At 44.6% G+C, this 23,863-nt stretch overlaps 1 protein-coding gene across 5 annotated transcripts in view; it reads right to left on the reverse strand.

Annotated features, from left to right (window-relative positions):
• Positions 1-4,437: 4,437 nt before the first annotated feature.
• The window catches only part of LOC119172976 (alpha-mannosidase 2C1), a 538,513-nt gene continuing 519,087 nt past the window's right edge, over positions 4,438-23,863 (reverse strand). For 4 of the 5 annotated variants that reach the window (XM_075893986.1, XM_075893985.1, XM_075893988.1 and 1 more), the window contains 2 exons: positions 20,659-20,801; positions 4,438-6,281 (listed from right to left, as the gene is read on the reverse strand). In XM_075893986.1, coding sequence (XP_075750101.1) covers positions 6,018-6,281; positions 20,659-20,801 — 407 coding nt within the window. In that variant the 3' untranslated portion in view covers positions 4,438-6,017. The remainder of the gene's footprint in view (positions 6,282-20,658; positions 20,802-23,863) is intronic. The other variant, XR_012895065.1, reaches the window with a different exon arrangement.

The raw sequence follows: 23,863 nt of genomic DNA on the forward strand, positions 1-23,863 counted from the left end.
AGAGTGGGTGTGATCTTATCAAAATTATCTACTAAAGTCCGGAAGCTTCTCGAAAACTGCAGGCGCGGTTTGCGCTGAGAATTGTGTAGTGTTTTGGGGCGATAACAAAACTTGAGAAATAGAACGTGGCAATATGCTGTGATTTTTTCACTTCTGGAAAAACCACGCATTCATTCATTACAGCGTGAATACCGCGGAGCAAGAAGCAAGCAGCTCGAAGTGTCCCACAGCAGATGCAGACGACGCCGAGAGCCAGAAGCAGACGACACGGCTCATTCATGTCACTCCTTCGTCGGTTATTGGCTGTGTCGCTCTCCGGCAAACGGCAAAAGTTGCAAAAATGGGTCTCAGACCCATTCTTCATACAGCAAAAAACAGCAGATGCGCGCGAAGGAAACAGCCACGCTCGACTGCCTAAGAACTTCAAATGGCGAGGCATGCCTGCCACTGGAGGGAACCGGTCTTTGCGGGCCGCGGACCGATGGGCACGTGGCCCGCTGTTACTTTATCTTATACTTTATCTGGTCGACCGCGATTTGCGAGTGTCCTCATCTAACAAGTATATAAAATTACACAGTGTTTTAAGGTTAGGGTCTGCTGTTTCGTTTCATTGATGATGCAAAATACAGGTGGCCAATGTGGCCTCCATTTCGCACTAAGATTAACGGCCGCAAGATAATTTTGAGGCCGGTCGGGCATTTTGGCGCAATTTCAGCTAATTTTGTGATTTTAGCGCAGCTCGGCGCAACGAAATGGCATTGTATAGAATTGGCGCAACATTTGCACCTCTGAATCATTTGTTTTCATTCCAAAATATTTTTGTTGCTCTACAACATATATTCTTTAGAAATAGCACTTCATTGTGAAAAATTCGCTATGCTGCAATGCATGCTGTAGTACTTTTCAATCTGTCAAAAACTATTTTTCCAAGACATATGAAAAATAACCGTTTTCGTGTGGTAACAAAATAATATACATGTACACAGGGCCAACACAGCTATACAGATGTTAGTGGTTGTAAGAGACCCGGTTAATGCAATGAACTTGGGAAATAGAGCAAATAGAAAATGCATAGAAAATCAAATGACACAGAGAGATCCAATGATCGCTGTCACATTTGTAGGTACAAATTGAACAGCTTAAAAAAAGATCCTTGTAGTCATACACTGTTACCTATAGTGTTCTTACGCCACTGATGAATCACTGGCAATGGTGAACGTCGAGGCAGTAAGGCGACTCCAAAGACCATCGTAAAAATGATGGCAAGAAGGCATTAAATTTGCACAACCGAACACCGACTATATATGGATATCCTCTAGTCTGGGGGATACGTGCGGAGGCATGGAGTAAGTTTGTTGCGAAGATGTGGGTGATGAAATAACTTATCAAAAATGCATTAACAGAATCAGTTCTCAATTGGATGAGAAAGAATTAAGGTAAGTTAAGGCTAGATTTCTGGCACTGATAGTAGCGGTTCTGTCACAGTTAGCAATGATGAAACGTGCACAGTTATTCTGAACTACATTCAATGACTGTGTAAGGTTTGATTGCCCCATATCCCAAATTGGGCAGCATACTCAGGTATTGGGCCTATTATTGTTTTGTAGTATTAAGAAAGAAGCTACTTTCTGAAGTTGCACCGTAAGTAAACTAGCATTCGTCGCTGTAGGTCTATAACACAAAGGTGTTCCACAAAAAAAAAAAAAAAAAATATGTGGGGCACACCCCACCAGCTCTGCGTTGCATCGTTACTCTCTCTTATGAGGTTCCAGGGCTTTTGCGATCGAAACAGTCTGTCTGGCGTACTGGTTAACATTTACCATTTATAACATACTGCAGACGAGAATTCGATCCTTGCATAAAGGGCACTCATAGTACACTAAAGAAAGAAATACAATACCAAAATATTAATACAGTGAGTACAAGGAATGCAAAAATTTTTACACTCAACTTAGTAAAGGCACTCAGACTGCATACTTTAAAAAAAGAAAAGAAAAAAATGCAGTGCTGTAGTTACAACAGAAGTAAAATAAAGTAAAACATACAAAATGGAAACACAACACCTAACGTGTGTATTGTGGTAACTTAAAAAGAGTCATTCATTATATGCCCAGAATTCCACTCCGACATACAAAATCATACAAAATCAAAACACACCATACAAAAAACATACAAGATCAAAACACAACACCTAACGCGGGTATTGTGGTAACTTAAAAAAGGTCATTTATTTCATGCCTAGAGTTCCACTCCGACACAGTCCTGGGAAAAAATGAGTGTTTTTAAATATCTGTCCTCGCAAAATGAGGAGTTAAAGCATGTGCGTGATCGTGACGTGTACGACTAGTAGACAGAGGTGTTACATATAATGCGGAGTCGATGGATAATTCACGTTTAAGGAGTGACTGTAGGAAATTGAGGCGGAGAATCTGCCTACATGTTTCGAAGAGGGGGATGTCATTTTCTGTCATCAGCTGTGTGAGGGAATCGGTGTGCTTGAACTTAAGGATAAATGAAGCGAGCAACTTTTCTCTGGACTTTCTCTATTATTTTAATGTTGTGTTTAGTGTAGGGATCCCATGTAATGCAAGCATACTCCAACTTCAGTCTAATGAAAGCAATGTAACTCAGTAGTTTAATGTGGGAGGGTGAATTTTCAAGCTTTTGTTTCAGGAAACAAAGCTTACGGAAAGCTGAGGAACATATATTAGTAATATGTATATTCCACGAAATGTTGTTTGAAAATGTTACCCCCAGATATTTATAGTTTTTAACTTCTTTTAGCGGTGAGGCGGCCAGTGTGTAGGTGTATCTTAACGGGCTTTTTTCCCTTGTGATAGGAAGACAGACAGTTTTTTCTTTATTCAAAGACATGCCTGATCTGTCACACCACGCCTGTATGTTGTGCAAACTAATCTCGTGGTCGGTTTGGTTATGCACTGTAGTTATTTCCTAATATAAAATGCAATCGTCTGCAAACAATCTGATTTGTGTGCCAGGTGTAACAACGTTGACAATGTCATTTATATAGACGAAAAATAACAATAGCCCCAGGACGCTACCCTGGGGTACTCCGGATGTGACTGGAAGACAGCTCGAGTCGTTGCCCTCAATAGTGACAAACTGCCCGCGATCCGAAAGATAAGCTGCTATCCAGGATACTATAATGCCAGGAATATTGTAATCTCTAAAAAAAAAAGCGTCGATTTGACCATTATTATCAAATGTTGTTGCAAAACTATGAATTACAGTTAACAGTTGTGTCGTAGTGGAGCAGCCTTTCCTGAAGCCATGCTGGCAGTTCGTTAACACTGAATTTCTGTCTAAAAATTTTTTCATGTGGTTGGCGATGATATGCTCGATTAGTTTACAGCAGGATGAAGTTTAATATATGGATCAATAATTTTCTACAGATCAACGATTGCCCTTTTTAAAAATGGGCACTACTCTAGCTGTCCTCGAGCCTTTGGGCACCTCAGTAGACAACAAAGAAGCTCTGAACAGTACAATAAGAAATCTACCAAAACATTCCGCATAGCACTTAAGAAACATATACGTATTGGATACCATCTGGGCCACATGATTTCGTTGTCTTCAAGTTTAAAAGCATTTACAGAACATCATTGCATGAAATAAAGTCCACTTCGTGCATCTCAAAAACAGTAGAATGAAACAAGTTGCCTGAACCTGTCTGGAAAAAACCGCTGTGGAAGTAAGTTTTAAAATGTTTTCGCATGATCTTGTACACCTCACCAGGAACCGAGTCCTATGCTGTGCGTTGGAAGCAGAAGCGTTTTGCCAAGCATGACAATGCAGTTGGCCAAATGAATTCAGCTTGCATGTGGCGGAATAACTGCTTACCTGCATGTGATGCTAGCCGTTTCACGTTGTAAAAAGACGACGGTACAACCTTTTTTCAAGCGACATCTGTGTTCGAATGGGGACTTTGATCAGTGTGGTTTCATTCCTTGATCAAGCCCTCGGCGAGTGACACTTGGGCGCACAAGGAGTCAGAGAGACAGAAGGACTGCTTCCAGAGACTGTCTGCTGCGCAGTTCTCCCATGGTTGACTAATAGCGTCATTTAGGCAGTGTCAGACGATACTTCAACATTTTTGGTGTGGGCTGAGCATCACCACTGCACACATTCGTGCTCTGGTTGCAATGAATTACTTTGTTAGAAGGTAGCACACTCGTAGTGTCCTCTACACCCTTCCTCATGTTAGCGCTAAATATCGCTTTGATGCTTAGCAACAAGGCCGAATTTCTGCCCTTGTTCATGAGCCAAACACCTTCCTGTAAGCCAGTGATGTCATGGTAAATTTTCTTCGAAGATACTTTCTCATTTACCCACCACAAAACTTGACCATGTGTCCGTAAACAACAGATAGTGATGAAATCATGAAATGGATGCATGCTGCGCATGTGCAAAGAACACTTCCCAGTTGAAGATTATTTATTTATTGAAATACATTACAAGCCCAAAGGTGCTAAGAAAGGTGGTTACAGCGAATTCAGAAGACAAGTCACACGGAGAAATGCAACAGTGCAAATTATTAACAACAAAATACATTGTAACAAGAGCAACAATAGAGGAAGTCATTGTAGTTTACAGGTAAAGAAAAAAGGACAATAATCAAAACGCAGTGCAACACTTCAAAATATGCGTAAGCTTAAAAGTTAAATGGTAAAAAAGAAGAAATCTTACGACGCTATGTTGAGAAAATGTGCAGAAACGTGTTGGGGTTACAATGTCATAGGCAAGATGCAGCAGGTGTCATAAGCACAGAATAAAGTGGGGTGTGTAGTAATAATATAAGTGCTGTAAGTTTATGCACAAATTATGGTGCACCTACACAAGTGTTTCAGACTAGAGAGGGTTTTAGCTTGTCCACTATTAAGCATTACCCTGATCCCAATATGTGCCACCTGTTGTCATGCTTACAGGAATGTCAGTATGCGTTCCTTGTAAAACCATGTGCAGAATCCCATACGCTTATCAAGCATTCGCGGTCTCCTGAAAATATGGACCGCCACTGTGATTGGCCATTACGGCATAGTGATTATTTATCACATGCATCACTTTCAAACAATTCCCGTCTTCCAAGTGTGAAGCCACACACTTTCTATAACAACTCAATCCATGAACGACTATGCAAGAAAAAAAAGCAAACAAAGCACACAGTCGAACTTTTCATATGCGGTTGTGGAATGCCTTCTGCGGAATGTAAAAAAAGGCCCGGCTGAAGCACAAAAAGATAAAGAGCAGCCGGAGGTGGTACCTTATAAAGGTTAAACACAACCTAAAAAAGTTGGTGAGTTGCCATGGTGTACTGATGATGTTCGCTGCACCAAACAAATAGGCAAAGTTGTGCCCTCACATCAATGGAAGTCATGCTCAACAGCCAAAAGGCTGGAAAAAGGAGCACTTCATATGCCACTAGAGTGGTGCACGAAATACCCCTATCATGCGGGATGAGCTATGTTGGCCACATGGGGCACTGCATCAATAATCGAGTGAGAGAACACGCTCTCGTGGTAAAGAATAAGAGCGGTGCGCATCAAAGCGCGCATGTCACTTCATGTGGATGCACACTAAGCTTCATGCAGATTAGGATCCTGGGAAAAAGTGAAATCAAGGTGGCACGGGAAATTTGGAGGCCTATCACATAAAGAAACAGAATATTAATTGTGTAAGCAAAACATCGCTTAACCTGTATGGGTCGAAACCACGTTCTCTAGAGAGCATGAGTCCGATAGCGTGATTAGGTAAGCGACGGCTCAATCATGTTGCGCATGTGTTGATAAGAAATGGGTTTATAATAGCCCGTTTCCTCAAGAAATAAACAGTTTTTAGTGAGCGCCCGTCCTGTATATGTTTTCTTCTTCTGTGTGTTTGTGATTTTGGCATTAAGTTGACTATTTATTTATACAGGTGCCAACTAGCCCAACAGTGAGTTCTACTAGCTGACGTTCTGTGCCTTGAATTCATCATGCTGGTTTCGAGGAAGACAAGATTCACTTGGTGAGGGTTTTCAGAAACACTAGCACTGACACAACCTGAAAAGGTTTGAAGACAAGCTGAATTGTTCCCCCGCTGAGAAGCAGATCGGCGCCACCGTCTTCGAGAGCATTGCACATCACTACCCGGGCAACTGGAAGGAACGTGGTCACTGCTGCCGTCGCTTCCCCACCGTATGCCTCGTAAAACCGAAGGACTATGGCATCAGGGTGACGCTCGGCTCGTTTCACCGTCTCCAACACCACCGCTGGACATGACACCTGTTAGGGCAGATGCAAATCATTCTTAAAGGCAAGAAATGTGGTCAAAGCAAATGACAATATGTTCAAATGAGCCAATGTAAAATCGTTTGAGAAAGCCTAAGCCCTTTAGTTATTCTCTGGGTGAAGCGGCCAGTCGGTCGCTTCACCCATCGTGTTTTGCAAAAATATGCAGAAACCAACGCCATAAGACTGCCAAGCACTCTCATACCAGCACAAAGATAGCAGCTGTGACCGTCGCCAGCGAGATAGCAGCTGCGAGGTTGTCACAAACGAGTACTAAAAAAAGCACGCTCCTCCGATTTTTAATGGCTACGTGAAAACCAGGCCCCAATCAGATGCGATAGAAGCCAGCACAACCGAGAAGCGAGCATCTAGGGTGCCGCGCACTCCTCCTTGCCGCCTCGGAACGGCTGCCCACCGCCGCCTCGGATCAAACACCAAGCGAATCCTAGCGCGAGAACTACGAGAAATATCTCACCCCTTCCCTAGCTTTTGCTGTGCGGCGCACCGTTGAAAATCCTGGTAGCTTCGAGAACCCAGTGGCGAACGGATATAAGCAAGCAGTGGAGGAAGCGATCTAGGTAATGAAGTCGGCGTGCGATTCCGCCAGGGGACAAAGGCCTGTCCTGCAGTGGTGGCGCATGAGTGGGTGATGGTGATGCCCGACGAAGAAGTTTTGTTGTTGAAGTGTGGTCAGTCGATTTGGAACAATCTGGAAGAGCGGGCAAGTTTTAAAGAGCATTTCCTGGAAGAGAAACCTCGCACGTAGCAGGATGATCACCGGCGCAGGACATAGTGTGGGTGTTTCCGAGAAGAGAAGCATTCAAGAATAAGTAGTCCAAGAACTTTGGACTGAATGCTTTGACGAACATTCTAATCTTTAAATGTTCTTGGATAGTTAATGCATTGTACTGTATAACGCTAGTTGTTGTTTGTGCCCATTGTTTTCAATATATCGGAGTATTTTGTGACTTGTGTTTCATAACTGCCGAGGGCGCATGTTTTTACGTTGTTTGTACTGCCTTATCTGAGAATATAGCTTGTTTTCCTATCCACTCCGGCTCTGACTCAACCTTCGGACGACAAGCAGCATTCTCTGTGGCACTAAAAGATCAAAACAAAACTGTTCGCGCTTTTGTAGTGCATTTCGAGGGTCAATACGTCAGCCCTTGGAATCAGCACTGCGATTGCCTTCTTACTTACGGGAAAAGTGACAGAGACAGCAACTGCTTCTAAAGCCATGCAGCAGCTGCGGACGGCACCACCATATGGAGCCACGTGCTCGACTTCTCAGATAAATCTAATTGACGCAGAGCCATTTTTTTTAAAATTAGGCTATGATTACTAGAGCCGTTTTCTTTAAAACTAGGCTATGATTACTAACAATACTATCATCATTTACTAAACAAGAAAGCACTCCCGATGAAGAAGGAACAAGAACTCCTGATGCCACTTGTAACTAATTATTTTATTTATTACACATAACTCTAGTGCCCTAGTTGAGTATTATCGTAAAAGGATAGAATCGTAATAAATGTCACAAATTAGCAGCATCAAAACCACAGAACTGGCATATATACAAGTATCACGACAAAAAATATGCCATGACAATATTATTTTAAAAAATTGGCAGATCCCACGTACAGTGGGAACCGATTCTATGCGAATCACTAATGAGGAACCTTGATATGTGCCTTTAAAATCACTCCCAACATTACGAGGCGCGTGGATGTAGTATACAGAAAACACAAGTACAAAGGTTATGTGCACTCGGGTATCTGGATAAGATGCAAGTATGCTGTTTATAGTCGCGTAATGATGGCACCACTAACATCTGAAATACCAGCCCCAGTAGAGGTAGGCATATAAATTATGCTATACATGAATTCCATGTCACGATTATCATGTTTGCGCCTGGCATGTGTGTTCGTCATCTATTCATGTCACGTAACATGGAATTTGGTACATGTGAAGCTTGCAAAACGGCCGCAAGCGCACTATGATCGTGGCATATAGTCATGTTTTACACGACATGCATGTCATGATTATCATGTTACAATGTGCAATTTCCTTCGTCGTACATTCGCATCACGTAATACCAAAGTTGATATGTGTGAAGCAAGCAAAACAGGCGCGAGTGCATCATGAGCATGATATGTTGTCATGTTCTTACATGACATGCATGTCATGATTATCGTGTTCGCACCTGTCATATATCTTCATCATCCATTCACGTCACGTAATACCAAATTTGGTAAATGTGAAGCTAGCGAAATGACTGTGAGCGCACCATGAGCGTATGGCGTGTAATCATGACTTACATGACACGCATGTAATTATTTGCACGGGCCTGCCACTTATGTTTGCCATGCAGCTATGTAATATTATACCAGTTTTTTGATATGTCATGTGAACGAAACGATTTGAAAGAGCAGCGAGACCAAGACATGTAAATCATGACATTCATGAAAGACGTGATGATTTTCGTGTTATGACTAGTCACTTATGCTTTTTATACAGTCATGTCACGCCATGAATATGTTGGTATTGATCCCATCATTGAAATGGCCAAAAGAGCTAAAAGTCGTAGGCGGCTGGCTAGATAGATAGACAGACAGACAGACAGGCAGGCAGGCAGGCAGACAGTTAGATAGATACGCTCAAAGTCGTATAAGTTCACTAAAAAATGCTTCGCATTCAGAAAGCGTAAGACCTTCAACTATAATGGCATTTGAGGAATATTTATATGGATTTAAAGAAAGTTCTCTCTGGCAGAATAAAAGTTTGATGCAAATACCATGTCATCTAGAAGTAAATATTGTTATTCGATTGTTCAAGGGGAGAACAAAAACCAAAAGAATCTTATTGTGACATTAGTAGAGCCCAATTTTTTTTTAATTGTCACGTCTCTTACACTCATGACGAGGCTGTTTTAATATGTGTTTTTATAGATTGCCCTATTATCACTATTGGTGCCCTCTAAAAGCTTCAGCCAGATTACCTTCCTGTAGGTAGAAAGTAACTTCCAGACCAGTTGATCTCTGTTTTGGACACTTTGCATTTTGTAATCATACCTTCCCGTGAAGAATCTTGCAGTTCTTTTATGAACTTGCTCTAACTCATCTACTAAAACACTCAAACTAAAACACAAGGGGTGTCACGCTGCACATGCATATTCCAACACGGGTCTAATATCAGTCATGTACGTTTCCTTTAACGCTACATAATAGGAGTACAGCTCTAACGCCCCAAAACCATCATATGATTATGAGAGATGCCATAAAACAGGGCTGCGGAAGTTCAGACCACCAGAGGTTCTTGACATGCACCTAAATCTAAACACACGGGCCACCGAAATGCAGCCACCCCAGCTGGAACTCAATTCCGCGACCTGCAGGTCAGCAGTTGAGTGTCTCAGCCACTAGATCACGGTAGGGGGTTCCCTTAACGCTTTCGGCACATACTGAAATTTTTTTTGATAAAGTTGTCATCAGAGATATGATTAGTCAACGTGCAACGTCCAGTCCAAGTTCATCGTGAGAGCAAGGCCCAGGTACTTCATTAGGACGTTACACTATTACATTGTTTTGACAGTACGTACTAGACATGTAACTCACAAGAGTGGAAACTTGGGCTAGTTGGTGCGTAGTCATATTTGCAAGATGTTTCAGCGCGCGAACAAAGGAAAAAGGACAGGGTAGACAGAAAGAGCGCTAACTTCCAACTAACTTTATTTCACAGAGTGGCAAGAATATATACTGCTAAAAAGGATGATAACAGAGCATGAAGGTAAAATGCACGCCTAATCTGCGCATCAGTAACAAAACACGTGTGACAGGTCCTCTATTGCCTCAAAGCCCAGCTAGGTAATCACGTTCAGCCTGTGATAACGCAATCGATGATGTGCTTACACATTTATCTCCTAGCAAGTGTATTTTTTCGGCTTCAATAATTTCTCGGGTAAGCTGGTCCCTCTGCCTTGCCAATATTGAGCACTTATCAAAGAGAGGGGTGCACCCACAATCTCGGCAATGAATGCCAAGATGCCCTTGTACCACATTGTGCACATTGTTTCGGTGTTCTCAGAGGCGGTCATTTATGCACCTGCCGGTTTGCCCGACATAGATGCACCCACACGTCAGTGGAATCAAGTAAACGACTCCCACTGCGCATGGGACGTAGCGTGTCCTGTGCGCGACAGAGCACGAGGCAGAATTTGCACGAGGTGCATTGACCTGTTTGCAAAGCCTCTGCAATTTTTCCGGGGCAGAAAAAACCACAAAAATGTTGGCGTCTCGAGCAATCTTTTTTAGCCTGTGTGATACGTCGTGCACGTAAGGCAGTACGACAGGCCGTCTCTTTCTGACACTGTTTCGCTTATCCGGTTTGTCCCCTCGCTTCAAGACAGTGACCAGCTTTTCCGCCACCGAAACGAGAACATGCGCAGGGTAACCAGCTTTGGTAAGCCGCTCTACTTGTAGAGCAAAGCTGTGGTGTACCATGTGGGGGCATGACTTCTTTAAGGCATTGACAAGGCAGAGGTTAGCGATGCCCCGCTAGACCAATTTAGAGTGAGCTGAGCTGAAAGGCAGAAGAGGCTTGCCGCTTCTTGGTTCATACATCCAGCAAGCATGTCGGGAGTCTAACAAAAGCTTCAAATCTAGAAACTTCAGGTTGTTATCAGTGGGTGATTCATGGGTTAGAACTAGTGGTTTCAGGCACTCTCGGAAAACAGTCAACACGTCAGAGGAAACGGTCTGAAAATTTTGACTATCGCATTTCAACAACACTAAGTAATCATCAACAAAACGGCAAACTTTAAAAACTACAGAGTCGTCAAGCTTGTTTGACAAGACACGATCATGATGTGCTAGAAATATGTCACTAAGAATGGGTGCGAAGCATGAACCATTACATATTCCACTTTTTTGTTAGTAGTTTTGTCCTCCCATGATACAAAAGTGGCCTTCAAATAAAAACTGAGTAATTCTAATAAGCTGCTGTTGTGAATTCCAGTACGCGTTTGAAACGCTGATGATCCTAACCTGTCTATGGATTCCTCTACACATTTAGGTAGTTGGTCATGCGGCAAAGAGTAATACAAGTCCTTAATATCCACAGACATTGCCTGGAGTCCTGTGTTAGTTCATCCAATAATGTCAATAACAGCGTCAGAGTTCTTGACCAAAAAAGGATCGTCTATTGTTATATGTTTTAGCTTTTCCTGCAAGAAAAGTGCTACAGATTTTTGCCAGGTCCCCCTTTCTGTTACAATTACCCGCAATGGGCAGTCAATTTTGGGAGTTTTCGCAGAAAAGAACAGGTCAAGGCTAAGCTTTTTGCAACTATCTATCGCCTTCGAAAGCTTTTGAAACCCCAGGGCCCGGCCCCGGTAAGAGTTTTTGCACGCTTCTTAAGCTTATCCAGACCAATCTCATCATTCTCGTTAAAAAAAGACTGCATTGCCTGCATAGCTTTCACCTTAAACATTGAACGAGGAAGAACCGCAAAACCACCTTCCTTGTCAGCCGGTAGAAGTGACAAGGAATGTGCCTTTAGGTACGCGACAGTGCTTCCTGTATTGACAACTTTGTTCGAAGGCTTACATCTCGAGAGCACCTGCACGCCTTGGGCAACACATCTATCACATTCAGAGTCAGGAGCATGACGGGTGACTTGCCTGACCAGAGTAGTGAGCTCGTGAGTGTTCTTGAAGGTGCCACCGCGTACTTTGGTCCGAGGCATAGGGTGTGCCTAACGTTGTCAAGAAGAAAAGCATCCCCGAGAACATGCACAAGGTCCCTAGCAGCTGGAGACTTCCTTGGTGTGATGGCCCGCAGGTAACTGAGCGTCTGACGCCACATGAACTCGACGTTTCGGTCAACGAGGCTTGAGAGTTCACGACACTTCTTTTGTTTAACTGCTGTGCGTTCGTTCCCTAGGATTCGTAGTTGCAGAGCTTGACGGTACAGGCGTGCTTGCCGAAGCCATTCTGAGCGTAGAATCTTGGAAACTCTTAGATCATGGCCAATCGAGGGAGTGAGGCCACCAAACAGCGCCTTAACTTCGGGAAGAAGTATCTTTAGCCGGATGCAGTACGCCAAAGAGCGTGCGCGGCAAGCTGCCACACTGATTAGACTGACGAGAAGAGAAGGGCTTGTAGAAGAGGAGATATAGATGCCCGATGTGCTAGAAATGTAACTCACAAGAGTGGAAGCTTGGGCTAGTTGGTGCGTATTCATATTTGCTAGGTGTTTCAGCGCGCGAACAAAGGAAAAAAGGACAGGGTAGACAGAAAGAGCGCTGACTTCCAACTAACTTTATTTCGCAGAGTGCCAAGAATTTATACGTCTAAAAAGGAAGATTACAGAGCATAAATGTAAAAAACAAGCCCAATCTACACACCAGTAACAGCACGTGTGACAGGTCCTCTAATGCCTCAAAGCCCAGCCAGGTAATCGCGTTCAGCCTGGGATAAAGCAACCGATGAAGTGCTTACGCATTTATCTCCTAGCACGTGTATTCTTTCTGCTTCGATAATTTCTCGGGTAAGTTGCTCCTTGTGCCTTGCCAATATAGAGCACTGATCAAAGAGGGGGGTGCACCCACAATCTCGGCAATGAATGCCAAGATGCCCTTGTACCACATTGTGCACATTGTGTCGGTGTTCTCGCAGGCGGTCGTTTATGCACCTGCCGGTTTGGCCGACATAGACGCACCCACACGTCAGTGGAATTAAGTATACGACTCCCACTGCGCATGGGACGTAGCATGTCCTGTGCGCGACAGAGCACGCGGCAGAAGTTGCGCGAGGTGTATTTACCCGTTTGCAAAGCTTCTGCAATTTTTCAGGTGCTGAAAAAACAACAAGAACGTTGGCGTCTCGAGCAATCTTTTTCAGCCTGTGTGAGACATCGTGCACGTACGGTAGTACGACAGGCCGGCTCTTTCTGACGCTGTTGCGCTTATCTGGTTTGTTGCCTCGCTTCACGACAGTGACCAGCTTTTCCGCCACTGAAACGAGAACGTGTGCGGGGTAACCGGCTTTGCTGAAGCAGAAAGAATACACGTGCTAGGAGATAAATGCGTAAGCACTTCATCGGTTGCTTTATCCCAGGCTGAACGCGATTACCTGGCTGGGCTTTGAGGCATTAGAGGACCTGTCACACGTGCTGTTACTGGTGTGTAGATTGGGCTTGTTTTTTACATTTATGCTCTGTAATCTTCCTTTTTAGACGTATAAATTCTTGCCACTCTGCGAAATAAAGTTAGTTGGAAGTCAGCGCTCTTTCTGTCTACCCTGTCCTTTTTTCCTTTGTTCGCGCGCTGAAACACCTAGCAAATATGAATACGCACCAACTAGCCCAAGCTTCCACTCTTGTGAGTTACATTTCTAGCACATCGGGCATCTATATCTCCTCTTCTACAAGCCCTTCTCTTCTCGTCAGTCTAATCAGTGTGGCAGCTTGCCGCGCACGCTCTTTGGCGTACTGCATCCGGCTAAAGATACTTCTTCCCGAAGTTAAGGCGCTGTTTGGTGGCCTCACTCCCTCGATTGGCCATGGTCTAAGAGTTTCCAAGATTCTACGCTCAGAATGGCTTCGGCAAGCACGCCTGTACCGTCAAGCTCTGCAACTACGAATCCTAGGGAACGAACGCACAGCAGTTAAACAAAAGAAGTGTCGTGAACTCTCAAGCCTCGTTGACCGAAACGTCGAGTTCATGTGGCGTCAGACGCTCAGTTACCTGCGGGCTATCACACCAAGGAAGTCTCCAGCTGCTAGGGACCTTGTGCATGTTCTCGGGGATGCTTTTCTTCCCGACAACGTTAAGCACACCCTATGCCTCGGACCAAAGTACGCGGTGGCACCTTCAAGAACACCGCACGAGCTCCTCACTCTGGTCAGGCAAGTCGCCCGTCGTGCTCCTGACTCTGAATGTGATAGATGTGTTGCCCAAGGCGTGCAGGTGCTCTCGAGATGCAAGCCTTCGAACAAAGTTGTCCATACAGGAAGCACTGTCGCGTACCTAAAGGCACATTCCTTGTCACTTCTACCGGCTGACAAGGAAGGTGGTTTTGCGGTTCTTCCTCGTTCAATGTTTAAGGTGAAAGCTATGCAGGCAATGCAGTCTTTTTTTAACGAGAATGATGAGATTGGTCTGGATAAGATTAAGAAGCGTGCAAAAACTCTTACCGGGGCCCTGTGGTTTCAAAAGCTTTCGAAGGCGATAGATAGTTGCAAAAAGCTTAGCCTTGATCTGTTCTTTTCTGCAAAAACTCATAAAATTGACTGCCCATTGCGGGTCATTGTAACAGAAAGGGGGACCTGGCAAAAGTCTGTAGCACTTTTCTTGCAGGAAAAGCTAAAACATACAACAATAGACTATCCTTTTTTGGTCAAGAACTCTGACGCTGTTATTGACATTATTGGACGAACTAACACAGGACTCCAGGCAATGTCTGTGGATATTAAGGACTTGTATTACTCTTTGCCGCATGACCAACTACTTAACTGTGTAGAGAAACTCATAGACAGGTTAGGATCATCAGCGTTTCAAATGCGTACTGGAATTCACAACAGCAGCTTATTAGAATTACTCAGTTTTTATTTGAAGGCCACTTTTGTATCATGGGAGGACAAAAACTACTTACAAAAAAGTGGAATATGTATTGGTTCATGTTTGGCACCCATTCTTAGTGACATATTTCTAGCACATCATGATCGTGTCACAAGCTTGACGACTCTGTAGTTTTTAAAGTTTGCCGTTTGGTTGATGATTACTTAGTGTTGTTGAAATGCGATAGTCAAAATTTTGAGACCGTTTCCTCTGACGTGTTGACTCTTTTCCGAGAGTGCCTGAAACCACTAGTTCTAACCCATGAATCACCCACTGATAACAACCTGAAGTTTCTAGATTTGAAGCTTTTGTTAGACTCCCGACATGCTTGCTGGATGTATGAACCAAGAAGCGGCAAGCCTCTTCTGCCTTTCACATCAGCTCACTCTAAATTGGTCAAGCGGGGCATCGCTAACCTCTGCCTTGTCAATGCCTTAAAGAAGTCATGCCCCCACATGGTACACCACAGCTTTGCTCTACAAGTAGAGCGGCTTACCAAAGCTGGTTACCCCGCGCATGTTCTCGTTTCGGTGGTGGAAAAGCTGGTCACTGTCTTGAAGCGAGGCGACAAACCGGATAAGCGAAACAGTGGCAGAAAGAGCCGGCCTGTCGTACTGCCTTACGTGCACGACGTATCACACAGACTAAAAAAGATTGCTCGAGACGCCAACATTTTTGTGGTTTTTTCTGCCCCGGAAAAATTGCAGAGGCTTTGCAAACAGGTCAATGCAACTCGTGCAAATTCTGCCTCGTGCTCTGTCGCGCACAGGACACGCTACGTCCCATGCGCAGTGGGAGTCGTTTACTTGATTCCACTGACACGTGGGTGCATCTATGTCGGGCAAACCGGCAGGTGCATAAATGACCGCCTCCGAGAACACAGAAACAATGTGCACAATGTGGTACAAGGGCATCTTGGCATTCATTGCCGAGATTGTGGGTGCACCCCTCTCTTTGATCAGTGCTCAATATTGGCAAGGCACAGGGACCAGCTTACCCGAGAAATTATTGAAGCCGAAAAAATACACTTGCTAGGAGATAAATGTGTAGGCACATCATCGATTGCGTTATCACAGGCTGAACGTGATTACCTAGCTGGGCTTTGAGGCAATAGAGGACCTGTCACACGTGTTTTGTTACTGATGTGCAGATTAGGCGTGCATTTTACCTTCATGCTCTGTTATCATCCTTTTTAGCAGTATATATTCTTTCCACTCTGTGAAATAAAGTTAGTTGGAAGTCAGCGCTGTTTCTGTCTACCCTGTCCTTTTTCCTTTGTTCGCGCGCTGAAACATCTTGCAAATATGACTACGTACTAGACACTTTGTCTTTCATGCTAGATAGAGAGAGAGCCTTTATGTGCAAGCACATCAAAGCTGCCTATTGCGCATGTTAGTGCAGCACTCTTGTTTGAATGGCGTGCAAAACGGAGAGCGCGCCATCGCAAAAGAAAAAAGATAAAGACGGTACTTGGCGGTGCCACATGAAGCCAAGGCTCGCATCGCTTTCAAATCATCAGTTCTATGGGATATATATTAGGTCAAGTTGGCTTCGGTACCAGGGCATACGGGAGTTTTTCTCAATGAAATGGCGGATGCCTTAGCTATGTCATTGTTAAATGGCCTGCTTATCCACTTATTACCAGCATCTAAATTTATTATAAAGACTAGATTTAAGAGCAAAATGATGTTAGAAGAATTTTCTTTACCGTTCATAATGAACACAATGAAATTTAAACACCTAAATCATTGTTAGAACAGTAAAATATGTCACACGCATGCAGTTGAAGTTGCTATTACTGAGCTGCGGTGTAAAACTCCTTATCCCAATTTTTATTTGCACAAAGCTCGTCTGGCTGCTTCCCCTAATTGTTGTTTTTGTGGAGTCCCTGAGACAATAGACCGTTATCTAATATCTAGTGAAAGATATGCCGCTTTGCACAAAATTACATTAGGGGCCATCATCCGTATCAAAAGACTGGAGTTAAACACTGGAAATTAACTTTCTTTGGGGCTTTGTCCCTAGGATTCAAAAATTAAACTGTGTACCTAAAGTGTTATTGCAGGTAGATGCGTTAGTAGCGCCGTCATACCCTTTTTCTGAGTTCTGTGCATGTCTGCACATTTCGATCGTTTTATGTAAATAAATCATCAGTTGATGCCTAGCACCTGACCAGTTAATTACGTATCTTTTCTGCTAGCTCAGATGCACAAGTCGCACGTCGACGGTGGTCTGGAGTCACAATGCCAAGCAAACGGAGTTTGTTACACAGCGCCCATGAACGGAAGGGAAGGCCCAGTATGAACACTGGCACACCAGTTCTCTAAGTCACGTACTGTATTTAAAAAGTACAAGGGCTGAAACACTCGTCTACCAACGCTGATCCACCAGATGCGAAGTCTGCTGGGGCAAGTCATAGGCCTTGATGTACCACAATGGCTTAATTCTGGTTCAATTGCACTCATTCTTATTATTGATAGCTTGCCCGTCAAGTCATCGTCTGCTACTCCAGCATGATGGATTTGATGACGTCAAGGTAGCTTGATCATGTCACCTGCTTCGGTGTGGTCCCGACACCACTGAAACATTTTTGGCATTTGAACATAAACAACCAAATAACCTGCATTCAATTTACTGATAAACCTAACGTGACATGACAAACACACCACCATGTTAGTATTCCAAGATGGCGGTTCAATGACGTCAGTGCAAGCCATCTATATATTCAAAACCTGCTTCAAGCAATGCACGCATGCTCGTTTTTGCGACCCACAGCATTCCCATTGAGCTACGCAGCGATAATGCACCACCTTTCAACAGAGCTTGGTTCCGCTATTTTCTGATAGAGCTCGGAATCGTCCATGTAATGCCAAGTCCATATTACTTTTGCGATAATGGCACGATGTAGCCTGCAGTGCAAGCAGCGAAAAAATTGCTAGACCTTTCGCAACGTTTAATTTTTGCAGCGGTCAGCTAGATACACCCAGGGACCTGAAGTCACTTCTTGATGCGACGTCAAAGCAAAGCTCGACTGCCAGCACCAAAAGCATCAAGCTGTGCCACCAGGGTCTGTCCTCAAGAAATCTACGAGAGACAATGGGTCTTTCACAACAGAACTCCCATGCAGAACTGCCAACAGAACTGCCAGCACTTCCCTGTAGTTCTGCATTTTCGGTCACCAGCTGAGGTCCTCACCAGCTGCGAATACTGCCACTGTTTAATAGCTAAAATCTTGCTGCGTATGCTCATTTCTGTGTCACGCAATCGTTTTCTGATCCGTATATGGGCACAACACCGCAAGCGACTCTGTCTCCTAAAGGACCAGCAGGTCGAGCCATGGTTAGCTTCACATCCACAAAGCTCCTCTCACAATTTCCAGCTATGTGCAGTCAACGTCGTGGCAGAATCGGTCAAAGCTTCCCAGGAAAATGACGAGGTGTAGATGGTATGCAGTCGAGCTCGCTTATAACGAACCTGAGCGTGACGCGGCATTCGTTCGCTGTATCTTGAAGTTCATAGTAAATGAAACACAGCTTTTAAAAAAACTGCAAGTGAAAGCAAACTTTTTTTGCCTCAAAAAGTCCGTGATGCACGTGTTTCGAAGAGCAGAAGTGATAAGGGCGGTCTTGAGTTCATTTAAAACGGTAGGGTGCTCGTTCGCCGAGGCCCATGGCGTAAGCTGCATGAGGCACTGGCTCCAAAGTTTCGTCATTCTCGCAATCCAATTCCTCCAAATCGCTCTTGCCACATACTTAATTAACGATGCCTCAATCCGTGTATGGTTCCGCAGTGTCAGCATCATCATCGGCCGTAATTAAACCATCACAACAGATGTCCCACCCGCTCTCTCAGGTAGGAGTCGACGACATGGTGCCACAAATCGCCGCCGTAGTTCAGAAGCTTCAGGCTCTGCATCGTGCCTGACGTCGACGAAGTCGGCCTCGCGAAAACAGTTTGGCGCGCATGTAGCCGTCATCGCCGCCCACGAAATATTCACCATCTCCACAGCTGAATATCGGGACGCCCGAAGCGGCAAGTTGGCGCCCAGGTGGTCAACAGCTATGAGCAAGCGCTCCGCTACGCAGCACCTAACGCGCGGATTACGCTCAAGCCAAGCGGTCACACTTTCGACGTTTTGTTGAGCGGCAGGAAAAAGCGTGCTAGTCCTCCTGTTGGCCATCATGGCTACACACGCATACTAAGAGTGAGCAAGACGTGCACACGCGACACACATGCCAGAACCCGTAGAACAGCTCTGGGTCCGTTTGCAGTCAGAAAACGAAACTAATTCGAGCCAGCGTAGCGGGCATCGAGGAGCGGAGGAGACAGGCGACGGGGTTGCGATCAAGAGAGGAGAGCAGACTTGCGAGAGAAGGGCAAGTAGTTGCGATAAAAAGAGGAAAGAATGCGGCGGGAGGGCGATCTTGAAAACCAAAACACATGGGAAAAAGGCAAGTTGGGTAGCTTGCTTGAAAGGTCCGCGAAACTCGCACGTAGGAAAACTTAGAGAGAGTGCCTGCGCGCGCAGACGTCAAAGCATGATCGCCTGAATCGGTGCGAGCGGCGGTGTTCGAAGAATCGGCGGTCGTGGTAAAAATCGTTTTGTTGCGCCGGCAGGCTTGCGTGGCCTCACAAACTTCGATATTTCGCGATTCGTTCCACGCAATCAACAGCCGTTCTCGCGCTTCCGCACGCACGCGGAAAGCATGCTGAGCCGAGTGCGAAGTGAGTGAGAACAAATCCTGAACACGAAAGAAATTGCAAATTATCAGAGTCGATGGGGTAGCGTACGCGTGTGCACTAGATGCAGACTATCGGATACAGTCGGTGGCCGACGATGTAGGCAAATGGTTTGGTCACTCCATGCTGGCGGCGCCAACGAAAGTACCAGCGATCAAAAACAGGGTAGATGGCCGACCGATTTTTCGAAGATCAGTGGCAGTGTAAAAACACGGGCCTCGTCTGGCGATGCGGGGTGCTCAGAATAGCGGGGGGGAGAAAGGACGGAGGGGTGCTTAACAAAAAGCAGTCAGGGCATGGAGAGAGGAAACAGCTTTCCTTCCTCCATGGGTTGGGGAAAGCGGCAACTAGAGGGTCGCGGAGGCAGGGTCAGCGTTTAACAATAAGAATGTATGGGCAACTCGCCGATGCCTGATCGGTGGTTGAAATTGGTTTCCCTGGAAGTCGGCAGACCGCTGACTTTGTTCGCTGTAACCGATCAGCGACGCTCAGATACGTTTGTTGTCAGTGCGATTTTGTGCCATTGAACCAATGTATATTTTCACGGTCAAGTGGATATTGTTTATTTTAAGCGAAGGTTCGTTTTGAGTGGGGCCGTTATTTGTGGACTTGACTGTATTCGCCAGAAAAGTTTGTAGACAGTTGTCATCAGGATCCGGGTACTGACACAGACAAGGTTACCGCCGGCAGTCTGCCAATCGACTGAGTGTCGTCTCAATGTGAACACTTTTTAACGGAATTCCACTTGATCACATCAGAAAGAAGAATCACCTGACCACATCAACTCAAAAAGGACGACTTCTTCTAACAAGGATTTCACTGAAATTCACTGTCTTCCAACGTTCACTGCTGTTGAATACTTAAATAAACACCGAAAGTAGCAGTGGGGTATTACTGACAGTAATATCCTGGATGAATCGAATTAGGTAAAAACCACTCAGTAGCTCCCAATTATTCAGTTGAACGCGGTGTCAGCAAATAAACTGAGTGGTAAGTCATGTAAATTAGCACTGACCTGAAACCATGAGGCGGACTCCATCAGCGATTTCTGTGAATTCAGAATCCCAGAAAGCTTTGATTCGGTATTGCAGACAACAGCCTTAAGAGGGTAGCCCAGTTCGTATGCTTGCTGAATCACACCAGCCTCTTGTAATGTTCCTGAAGTATTAAAAGCAACAGGAAACAACATTTTGTAGTCACTGTTAATATTTCTGAAAGCACTTTCAACTGCTGAATAAAACAAAGACAATTTTGAAAATCTCCGACTGTGGCAGAATAAGTACTCCAATATCGTACGATTATAGCACAGCTCACTTTGGGCATGAAGAAAAAATGCAACAGTTAAGAAAAGAGGCTGTGTTCCAATTTCAGACACCGTAGACAGTATAGATTGACAGCTTAGAAGATAGCAAAAAGCACATTTTTGAGAACTGGACCACGTCTGGATGGCGTCTAAGCGACAAGACGCCACCTCGCTTCAAGACAAGCTAAAATAAACAACCGTAACTATCATTTCTTTACCTGATTTCGTGTTCCATTATATGAAAAAGTTAACATTACTCACATTCAGCCTTTGCAAAGGCATCTGCATTTGTGCAGACAACCATTCAGGTGAAACCCGAGCATTTCGCTGACATGCCATCTTGTTTAGACAGGACAGCAAAGTAGCCTCCATCGTTCTTATCTACGATGCTGTCTTGTCAAAGCTGTCTGTTTTGCTGGCCACGTGAGAATTCAAATGGTACTCAAGAAGGTTGCCGTTCATTTAGCTGCCTATTCAGATGTCTAGAGTGGCTATTGAAACACACCCAAACAACACGGCTAACATGGCATGGCCACTGAATGCCGGCGCCGAGCTGCATCAAGTGATGCATTTCATAGAGGAAGGAAAGCTAAGGAAAGGCCCTCGCAATGTGAGCTGCAGAGCGAAAAGTGTGTCGGAAGTCACGTGCTTTTCCAGGAGGGTTTCGGGAGAAGCTGGGCACGCCGGCGTCTCGTGTCGTCTGCATCACCACTTGTGCGACCGCATTGTTGATAGCTGGCTGTAGATCTGAATCTGCATTTTTATGCAGCTGTTGCACTTCATGCAAAATTCCATGTGTTAGAACGCTGGTCTACAGTGAACGGTCTACAGTCTACAGTGAAACCTCCAGTGAACGGCTGCGAGATTAGTTGATATCCCTAGAGGTCGAAAGCGGTCGTTTTCGAAGCTCTCGACCACTTTTCCGAAAATGGTTTGTGCCGCAGCTTCATTGTTTTCCTTTGGCACTCTACTGTTGCATGTCTCAGCAAAGATAGCCTAGAATTCCTAGATGAAAACTGGAGCGTCTACGGCTCTTAATGGAAGAGGCGATGGTGAGCCATTCTCGTGTACAACAGTCACATATATCGGAATGCAGTACGTGGCCCACTGTTCTCACCGGAGCTGGCCGAGTCAAGACTTAGAAGTGCCTGGCATAGCAAGATGCTGGTTTATCGCTTCCTGGTTATCTTTTCCCGCGGTAACCTTATCTTTGGCCATTGTTTTTTTTCATTATGATCGCAATCGGCTGTCTTGTGCTACTCCGAACAATACCCATGCGCGGGTATCGTGACACACATGACAAAGAATAATTCAGGGCTTCTCTGTCCGGATAAATAGCAAGACAAATTAAATAACATTTCACTCTTACATTATGTTCCTTCCGTATTTCGAACTTATCGTATGTGCAGAAGAAAACAGCCTGTCATGCAGATTATCTCCCCAATTCGCGCCGTTGCTATCTAGCATTCAGCAGAAAAAACACGAAGTGCAGCGCTGCAAGTGTATTATAGATTCACAATATGAGCCATAATGAGACTGCAAATAGCACATAGGCTCTATACAAGTGAGTATCGCAGCACGTTTACTCATAATCAGTACAGAAGTTTCGCTTTGCCAGCTTATCTATCAGATGGCAGCGTCGGTGCCGCCCGGTGCGTCCGAAATTAGAGTGACCTCGAGTAGGGGAGTGTCCAAAACGCTGGCTTCTGCGTGCATGGGACTGCTGCGGGGAACTTCCACGCCGCGCCACTGTTGCACTGGACCCGTAGGTTTTTTGCACCCGAGCGGGGGCGCAGAAAGTTAGGAGCATCTGCTACGCGCTGCAGTTTTTTGCGCTGGTTTCCACAAGGTGGACTTGAAGTCTACTTAGCTTTAATAATGCGATGTGGAACGAAGCTTACTGACCTTTAGGCATTGTGTTAGTGCCTGGGGCAACAGGAGAATGCAAAAACTGAACTGTCGAGCGACATCAGCGTGGCCTGGCTCTAATGGTAGAGCTTGAAAACATTGGTGCATGCGCAAAAACGCGCAAAATGAACAGGCACAAGAAAGAAACGAAAAGAAACTTGTTCTCACAGCTAATCGAGCAATGGCGTTGTGCACGCAAGAATCAAGTACTTAGTGAAAACAAGGTAAATTACACGCACAGTCAGCTGAAATAATAAAGTGCAGTGATCGCTTCGCTCAGCACTACTATATACGAGCACCAATGCTCATGGTTATTACTTGTTCACAAGCCATATGCAAGCCGTTTTACTCGATAATTTGTTAGCTTCAACTAGCGCTAATTATTATGAAACGGAGAAGATCGAGAAGATGTAAGGGAAACAAAAGAAAGAGTTAGAATGGCTGTACAAACGTAATACTATTGTCTTATTTTTGTTTCTGAGGTAGCCTGCAAGGCTCACCAAGTGCAAAGCTTGAGCTAAACTCTGATATTTGAAAGAAAAGGAGTGACAGGGTAAAATCACATTACTTCACAAGTTTTTGCATAAAAGATATACTATAGAAAATGCGCTACCAATATTCACATACAATTAAAGTTACAAATATCCCTTTCTTGCTGTACAAGTTGAATAGCTGCCTGAACGAAAATCTGGCAAGTTTAAAACTACGAAAGTGTAATACTTGAACCAGTTTAGAAAATGGCTCAATTGTTGAGATCACTTATGCACCTAGACTTGAAAATACAAAAGGGGACTCATATATATATATATATATATATATATATATATATATATATATATATATATATATATATATATATATTATAGTGAAGAGGAATGCCCACTACTAAAGCGACATCGACACGTTGGCGCGATGCACGAGCTAAGACTGCCTGGTTGTTGCTGCGATGCTGTCCGTACACCCGGCCAGCTCTTGCTGCTTTTGTACAGATGCTGATACCACTTTTGAC

The sequence above is a fragment of the Rhipicephalus microplus genome, chromosome 4 (assembly GCF_043290135.1).
Source record: "Rhipicephalus microplus isolate Deutch F79 chromosome 4, USDA_Rmic, whole genome shotgun sequence".
In the NCBI taxonomy this organism is placed as follows: domain Eukaryota; kingdom Metazoa; phylum Arthropoda; class Arachnida; order Ixodida; family Ixodidae; genus Rhipicephalus; species Rhipicephalus microplus.